The sequence below is a fragment of the Mustela putorius genome, unplaced genomic scaffold (genome assembly GCF_011764305.1).
Source record: "Mustela putorius furo isolate JIRA1106 unplaced genomic scaffold, ASM1176430v1.1 tig00000430_pilon_pilon_pilon, whole genome shotgun sequence".
Taxonomy (NCBI): domain Eukaryota; kingdom Metazoa; phylum Chordata; class Mammalia; order Carnivora; family Mustelidae; genus Mustela; species Mustela putorius.
Genome location: NW_025421377.1, coordinates 7,153,615 through 7,171,166, shown reverse-complemented (window position 1 = coordinate 7,171,166; position 17,552 = coordinate 7,153,615). Strand labels below are relative to the sequence as shown.

Below are 17,552 nucleotides of genomic sequence, written 5' to 3'. Positions count from 1 at the left end.
CTTCGCTCAATCGCTCAATCACACTCGACTTGGCGAACTTTTACAACAAAGCTAGTGGGTCATCATCAGAAATGTCCTCTTACATACAACCAAGAGTGTGAGGATGGATGGGCCCTTCCCTGGTGCCGAGAGCAAGAAGAGCATGGTGGGAAAGAAGAAACAGGGAGTGAGACAGGAGTCTGAATCCTTATTCAAACACCTTACAGACCAGATACTTAAAACTCTCCAGGACTCAGTTCCCGCAGCTAGAAGATGGGGACGGTGAGACCCGCGTAGAGGGTAACTGAGAGAGCTGGAAATAATGAACAAAAAGATGGCTGGCACTCAGTAGACCTGATCAAGTAACTGTGAAGGGGATAAGCGGGCTGAAGAAAAGAGCCCAGAGGAGGCAAGAGTTCAAGGCTATGAGGATGAAGACAGGGCGGCTCCCAACGCCCCAGCAGCTGAGATCCTGAGCCAGGTTTTATGGAGGAGACAGAGGCTGGACCACTGGCTTGTACCCCAAGTGGGAAAGCCCATCAGGGGCAAAGCTCAGAGGACCCCATTTTAAATTATGTCCCCCGTATACCTAACACTTTTCTAGTCCCTTACCTCACTTTATTTTCCTCGTTAGCACTTAACTGTTTGTCTTCTGCTCACCTCTACCCCCTTAGATATGAACTCACAAAGCAGGCACTCAGGTGCGTTCTGCTCACTAGACCAGCGTCTGGCATACAGCTGGTCCTCCATAAGTGTTTGCTGGATGGGTGACAGTGACTGCTGGGGTTGCCTTCATGGTACAGGCTTTTCCAGGGCTCTCAAGTCCTCCTTACTGTTTCCCAAAGAAAACATACTACTAAAGCTCCGCGGAAAACAGCAATCCTATGTAACCTCTTCCGAGTTGTTGTGATAAAAAGGACTACTCCATGAAAAAATAAAATTTCTATTATTATCCTGACTATTCAATTGTGATGTTACACTGGGCTTTTAAAGCCTGAGCACAAAATAGCATTTGATGGATAAAAACAGCCAGGGTGACCCCATTTTCATCTTCAGGTAATGTGAAAGGACAATTTAAGGCTTAAGTGCAGACCGGGAGGGAGAGGAAGCACAATGCCAGATGTGTTGTGTTCAGGGGCGCCTAATCAAGGAGAAAACCTTTTAAAAACACAGAGCTTACACATGCCGAACGTATGTTGTAACTGCGCGATCATTACTTTTTGGTAACTTGGCAATTAACTTCTGAGGCAATTTTTTTTCATGATAACTACAGCCGCTTTTCCCACACACATTACCTCCCGTGTATAGAATGGAAATCTAATTACTCTGTCCTGGAAAATTGCTTTATCTACCTGCAGGCTAGAAATTGCATGATAAATCCAAAAGATAACCACCAAAAGAAGAGAAGTCACTCAGTAATCATTTTTCAGCAAACAAAATTAACGTCTACCACAAAAAATACAGCAATTATGCCCCCCCAAGCCACATGGATAGAAAAATATAATCAAACAAATTAAAAAAAAAAATCTGAAAATCTATCTGACACGCAACTACACTGCAGCCCTCCCCTCATGCGTGTCAAGTAGTACCCAAAATAATCCTCTCACCTTGGCTCGGTTCCTGGGCAAAAATACCAATCTACTGTGGGCTCTGGGAACCCAGATACCACACACTGGAGCATGCCATTCACGAGACTTTCATGACTCAGGATTTCTGGTTTGGCTGCAGGAACAGAGAAACGGCCATTCATCAGACTGCTGGAAAACTTCATCACAACCCCCCACCCCCCACCCCCGACACACACACACACACACACACACACACACACACAGAGTTTTCGAATCCTCTGAACTTTGCTTGAGGCTGAAGAGGAGGACCCTGTGGGAACACGTTCAAGGGGGGAGAAATCTTAAGCTGTGTGTGGGAGGCACAGGGAGGCAGAGATGCAGGTCAGACCAGGAAAGGCTTTCAGGGTTCGAGATGCCCGGCCCCAGTGTAGACGGTCTACAATGCAGATTGGGGGGGGGGGGGTCCCTGAGAAACTTCCTGTTTGGGGACAACGGAAGTGGGGTTCGCAGGACCCCACTGGCCGGGTTTCTGTCTCCAGTGAGGCAGAATCTGAAAGACTGCTTCTAACCCAAACTTTAGGATTCCAGACTGTTGTGAAGGTGGAAATCCTGTTTAAGATTCCTGCCATCAGAATTTCAAATGACTGAATCTGCCACAGGAATTTCAAGTTATGGTGCAGACTGGAGGGGATAAAATTAAGAGGACTCACAGGAAAAGAGAAGGGCCCCCTCCCCCGCCGCCCCCTCCTACAGGAATGTCCTTTCTGGGGTGGGGAGGGGCAGAAGGGAGTGGCTGGAAATAAAAGAAGTGAATCACCCTATTTAGAGAAGCCAAAACATAAGAGTAAAATACAATATGGGCTTTTAACTCCAAATTTGTATTTCAAATGCAAAATATGGACAGAAAATTGTAACAGGAAACCAGCCCAAGAGTTTTATTCATACGTACATCTAAACTTGTGTACAATCACTGAAAAGCTAAGTTGTATCAGCAGGAATGCTCTAATTTGACATTTCTGGGTAACGACAATAATCAACAGGTATTCAATCAAGAGTGCCTGAAGCACTGCGATTTCCTGAGATTATTTTCTAAAGGGAAAGGAAAATGAACTTAATACATTCAGTTGTTCTTTTTTCTTTTCTTTTTTTTTTTTTTTAAGATTTTATTTATTTATTTGAGAGAGAGGGAGCACATAAGCAGGGGAGCGGCAGGCAGAAACAGAGGGAGAAGCAGACCCCCTGCTGAGCAGGGAGCCTGGGACTCAAACCCAGGACCCCGGGATCAGGACATGAGCCAAAGGCAGAGGCTTAACCAAATGAGCCACAGGCGCCCTATTACATTCAGCTGTTCTACTGGAAATATATCTGAAGGATTCTAACCCTTTAAGAATAAGTAAACTAAGCCGTAGAATCTGACAGCAGGGGCGGGGATGCGCTTGCCCCGAGTCCTTACTCCGCCATCGGGACAGAACTCTGGGAGCTGCACGCGGGGCGGGCGCACCTGCACACGGACTCCCACGTTCGCCAATCCTCTGCCCTCCATCAAGTTTCCTCATGAGTCATATGGGAACAACAACAGTACCATCTCATAGCGATACTACGAGAATTAAATGAGATCGAGTCCACGAAGAAGCAGGATTCTCAGATAGGAAACAGATTTATTCATTATTAATTTATTAACGATTTTACTATTTTCTATTCAGAGTACCTCCCTTTGGTTAATCAAGTCTGCTACCAATTAAATTAACTGTCTTTGCCACTCTGAATATTCTCTTCAGTGATCTAAAAACGACTTAAGATAGTGTGAGAATTAATGTGCTTGTGTTTTAACCCCATGCACTGGGACTCTGACCTCAATCATGTTGCAACGGATAGGAAAAACGGAGGTGGTGAGAAGGCAGGACTGACAGATCAGAGGCTAGGGGCTGACTTCTACAAAGCAAGGGGGGCACTGTAGAACAGTCTCTCAGCACCTCATCTCCTTGCAGGCAAAATGGCTTGGCGGGAAGCAGAGTCCACACGCGTGGCACACCCACCTGTCACGGAGCCTGGCCCTGCGGACGGCCAGGCCATTTGGCTCACACACACACACACACAAGAGCGGCACTGCAAAGCGATCTCAAGGTAGGGGCATCCTTGAGAGTTTGGATCCAATGCCAGCTTTCACAAATAGAGCAAGAAGACGAGCCACCGTCTTTCGAAAGCATCCATCTGGCAAGTCTCATTTAATTATCATGGGCAACTGTGTGATGGGGCTGAAAAGTAGGACAGAACACAAAAAAACAGTGGAACTTTAGGAGAATGCTATTTGCTGAAGACGGCAGGCGCCATAAGGCAGGTCTCTCTGTGACTCTTCTCAAGTGTCATCTCCTCTTCCAAGCCATCCTCAATTCTCCAAAGCCAAGTTGGTCGGTCTCCCCTCCTTATTCCCACAGCACGCTGGAGCACCTGACCCTCTTATACAACATCCTGGTCTGCCTCCTCCATCAGACTCTATGTTTTCCAGGGAAGAACCCCATCTTACCACTGGAACCTCAGAGTAGAGTCTGACCTGGGGCAGAAACAGGGTAAGAGCTGTCTGAACGATGTAGTCCCCTCCAAAGAACCAAGATCCTCAGAGTTGAAGGAATTCTATCAGAATCCCAAGAAAGGACCTGGGAAAAGAGCCTGATGGGGACTTTGCTGGGTAGGGACGCAATTGCCACTCTTTTTTATAATAGTGGGCCCATCAGACTGCCACAAGTCTACTGGCCGTGTGACTTGTGCTTAAACACTGAGATTAATGGGGAGAGGGGTAGGCAAACGCAGAGATGCCAAAGATAACTGGATAGGACATAGATGGGTTATAGATCAAGGTCCTAAGACCAATTCCCTCATATTGACATTCCCTCCTAATGCCACACAACAGATTTTTCAGAGTGGAATTAAATATGAACTCAATAAGGGAAAAAAAAAAAAAGCTGAAGGGGTACCTTAAGATGTTAACAGTGGTTACCCCTGGGCACTCAGGGTTATGGATAGTTTCTATTTTATTCTTTTGACTTATTTTCTAATTTTTTTTTTTTTTACCATGAACATGCAGCTAGCTAATAAGAACCAATAAAACATTTTTTAATTAAAAAAATTGGACCAGCTCAAAATTACATAATCAGTTACATTTCGCTCTGGCTACAAATGCTCCAGATCCAAGCCTTCCAGCGTGACACCTGGTAGCAGTTACACAAGGGCCAGGCCTGGCGAGTCCGTCCGGCTGGCCTACTTGTTCCCGAGTGCTGGTTAACTGGGCAGGTTTTTAAGCTACTGTCTCGGGCCAATTGTAACCCGAGGCTAGCAGAGCAGCTTCTGTCCTGTTGGTCCTTAGCCTGGCCAACCAAGCTCAGAAAGTCTTTAAACCTTAATGTGCCTTCGAAGGACTAAGAAAAAAAATTAAAACAGACATCCCTGCCCCCACCCCCGGCCTCCCAATTCCAGAGATCCCAGAGATACAGAATGCTGAGGATCTGACCCAGCAAGGTGCCTTTTTATCATACTTACAAAAGACCCTAATCAGGGCAGGGGATAAGGGTGAGGCAAGAGAAGCCCATAGGATGTGGAATTTGAGAAGGCACCCACCCTTCTCAAGGTCTTGCTAATACAGGGCTGGCACCGTGAGTGAGCACCTCCTTAAATTTTACACCCCAGGCGCCTCACCCTAATCCCAGCCATGTCCCTAACATTGGTGATGACAGACCTCATTTTGAAAAGGCTAAATTACATGAGTACAGTTTCAGCTCTACATGGCAAGTTGCACTATGAAAATGTTTAATGCATAAAGAATGAGCTAGGTACAAATCTGATTCCTAAAAATGAAAATCTGGGCTCATCTGCATTTTGTAAGTGCCTCAATGCACTATGTAAGGCATTAAATATGCATTTTGCTTTTAAAGATACATAACTCTGCAATTCTCCAGGTTAAATCTGAGCTGTGGTTTCGGAGATATTCTGCAATCAGCACTATACCAAATGACACATTCCCTAATTCCTCCCAAGTTGGAGGTTCAGATAAGCCTAAGAGGTGCATGAGTTATGTATTTCCTACGGAGATTAAGAAAATAGCCTTTTCTCCTTTCAAAGCATCGTGGACCTGAGTCATTCCAGTGTCTCCAACAACACTGATCAACTCGTAGGCTGATTTCAGAGTGCTTATGACTCCACGGAGAATTTATGGCTCATGCAATTAAAAATCCTAACCATTTGCCGATTTACCCCCAAAGATATGTGATCTTGAAAAATATTCCTTTTCACCACCACCAGGTCCATACGGAAGGCAAGAACAGAACAAATTTTTAAGAACACAGCACAGATAATGAGAGCTGGGGCGGGGGTTGGAAGAGAGGCACAAACAACAGAGGGAAAGCGTTTCTGAGCGGAGCTCCTCGCGCCCCTGACCACCTCGACCAGCTCCTGCCGTAAATGCACACTTGCCCACACGATACAATCAGCAAAGAACACAGACTGCAGTCTCCTAACAATAAAACACTAAACGAGGAGGGATTGTGAGGATGCATTTTGTTTTTACAACTGTGGGTCGGCTGGCGTTTAACGGACGCACAGCAATGCTTTGCAGCAACTGGTCATGATCCGGGCCTGGGTCGAACTCCTGCTGCAACACCGCTGCGATAAAGGAACTTAAATCAGCTGCAACAGGTGTACAAAAAAAATGCAGGTTGACTTTTACTTATATAAAAGTATCCTTAAAAAAAAAAATCCCCAGAATAGATATTTTGAAAATGTATTTTGTTTTTACACATTGCTTTTGGTTTTTGTTTGTTTTTTTTTGTCTTAAAGATTGCCAGGGAGGGGCGCCTGGGTGGATCAGTCAGTTAAGGGCTCTTGGTTTCGGCTCAGGTCATGATCTCAGGGCCCTGAGATTCAGCTCCGCAGCAAGAAGCCTACTTAAGATTCTCTCCCTCTCCCTCTCCCATTCCCGGACACCTCTCTCTCCCTCCCTTAAGGGGGAAAAAAAAAATTGCCAGAAACTGGCATATGGGCACTTTGGTAGAAGTTTGTTTAACAACTGAAACAAAACTTCAACTACAGTCACCTGTACCCAGCTGTCTTTAACAGGAGTGTTTACCATTAAAAACAAACAAACAAACAAACAAAAAACCCCACCCTCCTAATGAAGTGATATTCTAAACTAGGGGTAAGCGAACTTTTCTTGTAAAGGCTGAAGCAGTAAATAATTCAGGCTCTGTGGGCCTTAGGGCCTAGGGTCTCTCCTGCACATATTCGAGTGTGCCACTGTATACCACAAATGTAGCCAGACATGCAAACCAATGTGCACAGCTGTGTTCAATAAACTTTACTTATGGACACTGACATTTGAATTTTATTTTCATGTCTCACAAAAATCCTCTGATTTCTTTTTTCAACCATTCAAAAAAGGTCTAAGTTTATGCGCCCTTCAAAACCTGGCTGCAGGCGGAATCTGGCCCCAGGACTATTCTGTCTATAGAGCCATTAAAGATCTCCCCAGTCCTGAGATTACGTTAAAACAGTAAAGAGATAACAACTACCGGCGGAAAAGCTTCCTAGCCAGAATCACGATGCTTGGGTGCCTGGGTGGCTCAGTCATTAAGCCTCTGCCTTTGGCTCAGGTAATGATCCCAGGGTCCTGGGATCAAGCCCTACACTGGGCTCCCTGGCTCAGCAGGAAGCCTGCTTCTCCCGCTCTCACTCCCCCTGCTTGTGTTCCTTCTCTCTCTGTGTCTCTGTCAAATAAATAAATAAATAAATAAATAAATAAAAAAATAAAAAAAAAAAAAAAAAAATCACCCTGCTTGATTTCCGGGGGCACCACGGAATGGATGTATGTGACCCAGACAGGCGGAGAATGGATATGGACACACAACATGGAGGGCAGCCATGGGTTAAATGCTCGTTTTCTACTCAGGAAAAGCAGTGAATTCATTCTGTGACATAATTCAAAAGTGCAGTATAAGGGTTATGGACATAAAACGCTTGGAAGAATTGTAGTTCTTCTTGGGTTAATTTAAATTTACATTAAATTATAGGTGAACCTGTGCACACGTATCCACGAAGGAGGCTAATTTGATGTAAAATCATATCTGGCTCCGCTGGAAAGGAAACTTCCAAATTGTCCAAGTTCCACTCACAGAAAGGAAAGTCCTCATACTGTTTTCAGAAAATGATGCCCCAAGTTCAGGGTCAAATCCTAGCAGAAGCTGACCTGTTACAGAACTTAAACCTGCTTCTCCTGCTTTGCTGCCATAAACGTGAAACATCGGCCAGACCACACCAACAAAGGTCATCTAAACAGGTCACCTGTCGTCAAACAGGTTCAGTGTTTTACTAGATCCCCCTATTAGCAAGACCAGACCACCTTTTCTCATGAGATACGAAGGAAGAAGAACACCGACACACTTCCTAAATGTTCTTCAGAATGTAAGAGAATCCAATTCTACTTTAAAAAGGTAGGCTGCCATGAGATCCCTTTTTTCTTCCCACTCAAATGTCTCCAGCAATTCTTGTAGCCACAGACATCTTCATTAGGAGGAAGAGGTATGAAAGTGTCACATCAAAACAACACTCGTAACTCCCAAGCAATTGAACAACAAAAACCCATTTCAAATTCAGTAATAGAGAATAAAAACAGAGCTCAGATCCTGTCAGGTATCACCAATGAACACACACTACCTATAAAAAGATGAATGTAAAAAGACAAGTGCCTATTTTTTTTTTTTAATTTTTTTTTTAAATTTTTTTTTTTAAGATTTTATTTATTTATTTGACAGAGAGAGATCACAAGTAGGCAGAGAGACAGTCAGAGAGGAGGAAGCATTTTTGAGCATGGGGATTAGCAGATCATGACCTGAGCCGAGGCAGCGGCTTAAGACCCAGGCGCCCGGAGCCTATCTGAAAATTATTATTCCTTAATTTAGAACTGTCCCAAAAGCCAGCACAGTGTATCTTCTGTGACATATGTTTGAGACATGGGAGCATGGAAGATAATGACAGATGATAACCTTATTTACTGCCAGGCACTTAGGCAAGGTCGCTCAGTTGAGATTAAACAAGATAATTATAAACCTTAAATAAGCAACTGACGGGCTTCTTTAAAACCCCAGTCACATCATTTGCAAACCAATCCGTACTCCACAGTGTTTCAAAACTGTGCCAGATGTGGGGTAAGAAAAATTATGCACAATCCATGCAATGAGATACCAAAAGGAGGCTGCAAAAGAACATTCCATGTCATGGAAAGGTGTGCACAATGCATTCAGCACCAAAACACAAGCTAATAAAGCAATATGACCTCATTTTTGTTGAAAAAAAAATTTTTTTAAATGCTCAGGAAGAACATATACAGTAAGGGTTTTATTAGCAATAATAATCTATAAAATGTAAATACTTTAAGAGGTATAATTAAAACTTGCTTATTTCCACTTCCTATCCCTCACGTTAACATTTTTATAATAAGAAAAAATTCTTTGAAGAACACATGTATTCAAACGTTTGCACAAACCAAGCTACCTTTCTGGTTACTATGATAGCCTTACAGCAAATTCTCCAAGGCAAGTAAATAAATCAGAAAGGAGTTCTCGTCGGCACTGATTTTATTTCATGTTTAAGAATTCCAGTAATTTGGGGGCGCCTGGGTGGCTCACTCGGTTGACCATCCAACTCTTGATTTCAGCTCTGATCGTGATCCTGGGGTCGTGGGCTCGAAGCCCTGCATGGGGCTCCACTCTGGGCTGAGCGAGGAGCCTCTTGGGGCTCTCTTTCTCTCCCTCCATCCCTCCCCACTGCTTGCACTCTCCCTCTCTCCTTTAATAAAAAAAAACAAAAAACCCAGAGTAGATATAATAGAATCCGTCTTGTAGGAAGAAACAACAACAACAAAAAACACTGAAAAGCAAAGCCGCTCAAGCAAAACAACAAAAAACAACAAAAAACACTGAAAAGTAAAGCCTCTCAAGCAAAACTCAACAGTCAAGTGGGTGAGTCGTAAGCCTTAAAATGTTTAGGCTCTAATGAAAACATGGTTTGGACACGGTTTGGACATGCAAATATTTGGAAGGTCCTATCAGCCCTAAAAAAAGGGAGACAGAAGGTAGAAAATATTCTTCCCCTTGAAGAGGCAAAGTTCTAGTAACTCGCTCTCATCTCATGGCGATCCTGAAAGGCACAGACCGAGTCCCCAACTGGAGCAATCCTTGAGGGCCACCCCGCACTACCATTTAAACCTGTGTGAAGGTCGCAGAGACCTTCAGCCAGGTATGTGACCTAGAGGGCTGGCTGGCAGACAGTCCCAGCCCTGTCTCCACTCAGCGAACTTGACAGGTCCGCCCTCCCCTTCGGCAAACGTGCTCCTTTGTTTGCAAGGTGTTACCCTTCAGGGTGGCTTCTCTTTAGAACGAGAGCTTAACCACCCACACCTAGATTGAACTATGGCCAAAAATGTAAAAAGGCAGCCCAAAGTTTGCAAATGCGGTCCAAGAGAACTTTCTCATCAAGAGACCTCATTCTGGGTGACTTATCACTTGGACGGATGCGGGTACACACTGTGTGATCTATAAATAATTGCTCATACCAGACCGGATGTTAATTACATGATATGGTGATTTAGAAATGATGCATTATTTAGCATTTCCTCAAATCGTTTCAACCCCCTTTGAACACTTTGAAGTAGAGTCAGTGACTTTGAGGGTTAATCTGGTGCAATTCAGCAGTCATTTTGGACGGCCAATCTAGGTTAACATTACCGCGTAAGCCCAACAGTGAAGGCAAGCCCCGGGTTCTCGGTATCTTGCTTGTCCCACCTGTCTTCACTGTTAACCACACCTGAGCACCACAGTCCTCTGACTCAACACGCCAGCTCTGTCATTGAAGGGTGGACCTTTAAGAGCGAGGAGAGACCTATTTCTGACCCCGAGAGACCATGTACCACAAATTTTAGATTCATAATGCTGATCAGGAAACGTGACAGATAACGTTTTAAAGAGGCATTTTAAGGTTACCGGGAAAGCAAGACCAAAATGGGCTATCACCCACACGGTTAGCGTGTCTATTACCAAAAAAAAAAAAAAAAAAAAAAAAAAAGGAAAGAAAAGAAAAGAAAAAGAACAAATGTGGACAAGGGTATGGAGAAGAAGGAACCCTCACGCACTGGTCCTGGGAACGCAAAGTGGTACAGGTGATGTGGAAAAGAGCATGGAGGTTCCCTAAGAAATTAAAAATAGAACTACCCTAGGATCCAGCAGTCAATCCCACTTCTTGGTATGTATCCTAAGGAAACAAAACTATCACCTCAAAGAGAGACCTGTGCTCCTATGTTCACTGCGGTATTATTCACGACAGCCAAGGTATGGAAACCACCTAAATTTCCTTCGATGGATGACTAGAGAAAGTGAATGTGACACACACATACACAAACACACTGGAATATTATTCCGCCTTAAAAAGAAGGAAATCAGGGGCGCCTGGGTGGCTCAGTTGGGTAAGCATTTGCTTTCGGCTCAGATCATGATCCTAGGGTCCTGGGATTGAGCCCCGCATCGGGCTCTCTGCTCAGCGGGGGGGCCTGCTTCTTCTGTCCCTCCCTACTCCTGCTCATGCTCGCTCTCTCTCTCTCTCTCTCTCTCTCTCAAATAAATAAATAAATAAAATCTTTAAAAAAAAAAAAAAAAGAAGAAGAAGAAGAAGAACAAGGAAATCCTGCCATTTGTGACAACATGGATGAAGCTCGAAGGCATTATGTGACGTGAAATAAGTCCCACAGAAAGACAAATACTATGTGGTATCCCTTAAACAAGTTCATCAAAGAAGAGCAGAAAAAGTGGTTGCCAGGGCCTAAGGGACAGGGGAAATCGGGAGAGGCATGAGCATTAAAGGAATTCGAACAGGCAGAAGATGGGGAAGTTCTAAGGAGCTAATGAATTGTAATTCATTACTAATGAATTGTAATTGTAATTCATTAGCTCCTTAGAACTTACCCGTCTTCTACAAGTTCTAAGTAGGTGTACCAACTCCAGTTGGTAACACCGTATTATATAACCGAAATTTGCTAAGAAAGTAGAACTTAAAGGTTCCCACCAAAAAAACACACCAAACACCCCGCCTTCCAAAAAAACCCAGAAAACCAAAACCAAAAAGGGTAAACATGGAAGGTGACAAATGTGTTAATTAACTTGATGGCGGGGGCGGGGGGAGGGGGCAGGGGGTTCCTTTCAAAATGTTTACATGTATCAAAGTCGTCATGTATACACTTCAAATATCTTTCAGTTTTGTCAAGTGTCCCCCAAAAGAGCTGAAAAAAAAGTCTATTGGATCTTCTCAAAATTGTTCCAGGTGTTTGAAAAACAACTGCTTTATCCTATTAATTATACTTTCCACAATTATGGACATTCCTTCACGATTCACATGGGATTATCTGAAATTATATGCCAAAATAAACTTGTAAAATATGTACATTACTGATTAACATTAAAGTCCACTAAAACATTTGAAATGTATTCCAGAAATATTGGGTGGAGAGGGGAAAAGAGCACATGTATCATTTAGAGTAAAATGTACATTTTGCCTTTTATTTGTCCTGGATCTAGTAAAAACCTTACTGTGTGACAGTTATTGTTAAGCAAGGAGTCCATGGGTTTCTAACTGAGTATCTCAGGCTACCTACAGAATCTTGGTGGTGCTGGTTTTTCTAATACCTCCAGGAATTTTGGAAAGACTAGGTCCTATTAGCAAAGCACTTTGCTTATATTATGTCATCATAGCTAAATATATATTTAAGAGGAAAAAAAAAGGCACTTTTGGGTGCTTGTACAGATTTCAGAATTCTACTCTCCTCCCAATTCTGCTCTGCAAAGCAAGAAAATGGCCATTTTCACCAAGGATCTCCAACTTCTTTTTAGAGCTAAGAATCTGATTTCTGTATACATCTTCCACAAGCCTGGCAAGAGTGATAATAGTAATGCAAATTCAATGCAAAGAATCACTGGCTTTCACGGTTTTGTTTTTTAATGAAAACTCCATTCCCCATGTCCCCTTCCAAAAAGGGGGGGGGGGTGTCTAAGTGGCTCAGTCAGTGAAGCATCCAACTCTTGATTTCAGCTCAGGTCATGATCTTGGGGGTGTGAGATCACTGAGCCCCACGTCGGGCTCCACGCAGGATGTGGAGTCTGCTTTAGATTCTCTTCCTCTCCCTCTCCCTCTCCCTCTGCCCCCCTCCACTGCCATCCCACATTCTCTCTGATTCCTCTAAACAAAATCAAAAAACCTCCCATCACTTTGCACTGGAAGTTCTGCTGAAAAACAGCAAACATGTTATACAGCTCCTGGCCTTTATAAATCACCTTTAAGGCCACAGAGCCAACTGCACAGACCCAGGGAAATCATAGCTTGGTTAGAGAAGGTAAAAACAGACTTAAAACATTTTCAAGTTTAATATGCTACATATTTTTCTCTAACACAGAATATGGTATTTTTTAAAGCCTCCCACATAAGCAATTAAAACACACGCACACACACACACACACACCCAGTGTACTCAAATTTACATGTGGGGTTTTTAAAACAAATGACTTTTTCAACCATCAAACATTCAACCATTCAAAATCATGGATTTCCATAAGCATTTCTCAGCACTGAATCTATTAAGCAATTATGCATCAATGTCACTGAATAAAAGTCACTGAATTTCTGCACTAATATTATGCATTTATTATTCTGATTTTTATCAGTTCTAATTTTTGCACAGCCGAATTCCTTTCATCCTTGGGGCTAAGCTTATTTACAGAATTAATCACACAGCAGATCTACGGAGGCATTTGGCTCAGCTAAAACATTATGCCAAAATGGACACAACTGCTCCAATTTTAAGTTTCAAAACTGTTTTTGAATACTTTGGATTTTACCATTCCAAAATCTCTTTCAATTAAAAAAAAAAAAATCAACAAAGTAATTAGCTACCTTTATCTGTAAAGACCGATTGGACACACTTCACAAGAGGGAGATGTTTTTAAGCTTCACACAAAAATACCACCCCTGTCAAGGCCTTTGGAGCTCGAGAAATCCGATGGGTTGGTAAGTGAAGAAGTGCCTTTGGTTAGTTAGTGTTTGTAACAAACTGAGAGCAACGAAAGACTTCCTGAAAAACTTACCCTAAGTGGGGAGACTCTTCACCACTCTTACCTGTGTGCCCCGCGTGACCCACAGGAGCTCAGCAACTGCTGGGTCTGAGACCCAGGCCCCGGCATAACCAAAAGGCCTTCTGCCCCAACAGGAAATCCAGGGGGTAAAAAAAATCATTTGAAAAGCTTAATGCTGGTTCCCATCTCATTTCAAACAGGCATGAGTTCACCAGAAGGGGTGACCAAGAGGCACCTGGGTGGCTCAGTGGGTTAAGCCTCTGCCTTCTGCTCAGGTCATGATCTCAGAGTCCTGGGATCGAGCCCCACATCAGGCTCACTGCTCAGTCTGCCTGCCTCTCTGCCTGCTTGTGGTCTCTCTCTCTGTCAAATAAATAAATAAAATCTTTAAAAAAAAAAGAGAAAAGAGGTGACCAACGCTGCTCCTGCTGGATAGCAAACTGGCCCGGTAAGGAAAACGGCTGCAACTTTGTCACCAGAGAAAAAGAACGGTGACTTTAGAGACATCTTTCAAAGTTCAGGGACTCGCAGCCAACCGGCAGATCACACTAGCAAATGGAAGCAGGAAGAGGAGGAAAAGAGACAAGAGCTTCATGCTTCCTTGACCTTGAAGCCAGGGAAAGAGAGATGCAAATGGCACTTAATTTTATAAAATTTCCAACTGCTGAGCTTCTCCAAGTGAAGTCTGTGGAGCCGGCTGTGGCCGTGATCTGATGTTACTGGTCCAAAGAGGGGTGAGTGCAACCAACCAGCAATAAGCATTTACAGGGAGAAATTGGACAGAGTAATTTTTCTAGCTACTGAATCTCACAGTAAAAAAAAAAAAAAAAATTTAATTTGGATGTTGCGTATGTCTGCTGTTTTTACTCACTTCACCTTCCTAGGGATTGGTTCTTACTGTATTTTGTAGCAAGTACTGATCCAGAATAAATCAGAAATTTTTTTAAAAAGGCCCTTTACTACAGTTGGATAAGCGCCACACTAGAGCACCCAAAAATCCAGTTTCATGTGGAGAGTAAGCTTAGGATGCTTGTAAGGATATTGATTTACCTGTAATCGCCTCTTAAATTACTTGAATATTGAGATTTTTCAGAAGCAGGTAATTTGGCCCATGTGTAATATGCTAAGCGCCTCTGATTAACATCTGAATTAATCTAGAGATATTTGAAATTCAGGCCAATGAGATGCCGTATCATCAGCACTGTTCTGAGGAACTGAGATGTTAATTAACACGATTTCCTCAAAAAAGGTAAGTTCCGTGTTCAGAGCCCTTTGAGCTGTGCACCCCATCCCAAACCCCCTTCCAGGGATTTGGAAGCACATTAAGGATCCTGACAAAGCCTGGAGTGAAGAAACTTGTTTAGTTCCACATATGTGACCCTCTTTATCTAACACCTAAGACCACCTTGTTCTTGGAAATAAGGGTGCCGTTAAAAGACTTCACATTGGCAATCAAACACCCGCCCTGAGTATCACTTTCCTGTCTTCATTTGTAGTTTGATCTCTCTCCCCCACCCTGTACTACCGAGCTGCAATCAAGGAAGTAACTTGCACAAGGACTTCACAGTAAGCTCCTTGCGGACAAAAAACTGGCACCCATCCTTTGTTCCCACGGCCCTCCTGCAGCCCAACACACACAAAGGGCTCAACAGAGTTTCTAAGTTGCTCCCTAGGGAATGTTCCAGACTGTCTCCTCACCCTCAGCCCCCCAACACACACCCAGGATCCAAATTCCCATGGTCATCTTGCCGACCACTCCTCTGGAATTCTGCCTCTTTGGAGGCCTCCTGTCCCCTGGTCCCCTGGGTGGTGTGGCAGACACGGCTCCCTTCCCTGGATGTGCAGATAGGCCCCAGGGTAGAACCAGGAAGCAGCTTTGCACGGGGCAGGAGTCCCTGCTGGTGAGCATGCGCCCTCGGCCTCAATCTCTGTGCAAAGATGTTTCTCTACAATGTTGCGCAGCAGAGCAGAACCTAGACGTTTGGGTTTCCGTGCCCCAAGCTCTGCTACCCCCTAAACCACCTGCTCCCTCTCCCACAGTACCCACGTGCTCTGCAGAAGGGTCCTGTCGAGCCTGATCGATACTGCATTCATCCTAGTGGGAGAACAATCTAAACACAAATAATATCACAACCCCGAAAGAGAAAGCACTGTGACAAAGAAATCATGTCAGAGCCTGATAGCATCTCTCTCCCAATGAACACCACCAGGTCCTATTCAACCTCTGGCTCCCTGTTTCAACAATCAATAATAATACATTTTCCCGCAAACGCCTGTTATTTTTAACTTCTATGGCTCCTCTGTTTACTTCAAAGGCGGCACCCAGAATCCGAGTGACCTCCACAAGGTCGTGTGGTCAGTGAAATATAGGCCAAGGAACTGGTCCTCACACACATTCTTCCAACCACCAAACCACGGGGTCTTTGTTAAGGTCAAAATTATCATGAGACGTTATTTACATAGTACACAATGAGCTCGGTTCTGCAGCTGTTACAAACACCCGCCACGACTTCAAATAATAAAAAATAAAAAGATAAGGAACCATTCGCTTTACTCACTGTTCACATAAACATTAAAAGTCACGGAAGAGTTGACATCGGCATTGGACACTTGAAATGTGTAAGTGCCTCCTTCGTTCCCTTTTAATCTGGTGAGATGCAGTTCACTCACGTATCTACGGAAGGAGAGAAAAGAGAAGAACTCAATCCCCGGGGAACGGTGTGCCTCGAGTGTGGGACTTTTCCAGTTTCTCTCTGGAAATACATGCCTGTTCGAGGATGAACAGAACTCACTTCACTCAGCATTAACAAGACCCACATTAATAAATCCAGACACAGACGCTTGCATTTAATTTGGGACAAATGGCTGCGTGGGGAGAGGCTTCCTCAGCCCGAAGGCAACCTCGTGGAGACTTCAGCCTCTTTCCCCCTCCCTGGTTGTCCTCATGCCCACGTCCCTCTCTGCCCACAGTCCTTCACCAGCGTCCCGAACTCACCTGTCCTGCTGCACTTTACCACCGAGCACCTGGCCAGGCCGGCAGGTGTCCACGTGGAGGTGTGGGACCCTCGCAGCCAGGTCAACTCTGGGGCCCTCAGCTTCCCTCTCACAAGGACCATAAGCTCCTGGTTCCCCTTCACCCCACTACTTCTTCCCAGTGTCTTTTGCAGGATTTGCTCTTCGAGCTTCCCTTTCACTGCAAGGACACCAGCTACAGCCACGTAGACGGAGCACGTAGGCGTGCCAGGGGAGTTACGGACATGGGCACGGGTGGGGGATGGAGAGCCCCACGCAGCCCCTGACCCGCTGGAGCCACACAGCGGCCTAGTCGGCCTCTCCTCTCACACTGCCCCACCCTGAGCAAGCTACTCTCCGGCTGAACTACTTGCGGTTTGCTCACGACTTTCCAATCTCTACCTCTAGTTCAGACTTCTTGGTCCTACGCCGCCTCTGCAAAGCTATTGTCATGCCCCCAGTCTCCTGCCTCGTGGGTACAGCTAATAATGACTCACACCTGCAACGTCCTCCTCCCAAGTCTTGCCCTGGGACACCCGACCCCATTTTGAAGTTGACTGCCCATCCTGGTCGACAGCCGATGAGTGCCTGTCCGTGGGAAGGGACCTGCTCCAGAGGGCCCCTGCGCTCAGCCTGCCACTCACCCATCCATCCTTTCTTTCCTCCTTTACTTTACCCTCCCTGCCCTGCTCTCCTACTGCCTGCCACGTCTCTCTCTCCCTTAATGAAGCCCTTGACCCGGAATCCCTTTGCTCTGCTTCTAGGGAACCTGACCTGGGATACTTCCAACTGAATGTCTCCTACCTGAATGTCTCCACTCGAGACAACCTCCAATTTA

General features: G+C 44.6%; 1 protein-coding gene across 4 annotated transcripts in view; it reads right to left on the bottom strand.

Moving 5' to 3' along the window:
- The window catches only part of KIT (KIT proto-oncogene, receptor tyrosine kinase), an 86,654-nt gene that overhangs the window by 16,695 nt on the left and 52,407 nt on the right, over positions 1–17,552 (bottom strand). For all 4 annotated transcript variants that reach the window (XM_045079768.1, XM_045079770.1, XM_045079769.1 and 1 more), the window contains exons 7-8: positions 16,261–16,376; positions 1,587–1,701 (exon numbers count right to left, since the gene is read on the bottom strand). In XM_045079768.1, coding sequence (XP_044935703.1) covers positions 1,587–1,701; positions 16,261–16,376 — 231 coding nt within the window. The remainder of the gene's footprint in view (positions 1–1,586; positions 1,702–16,260; positions 16,377–17,552) is intronic.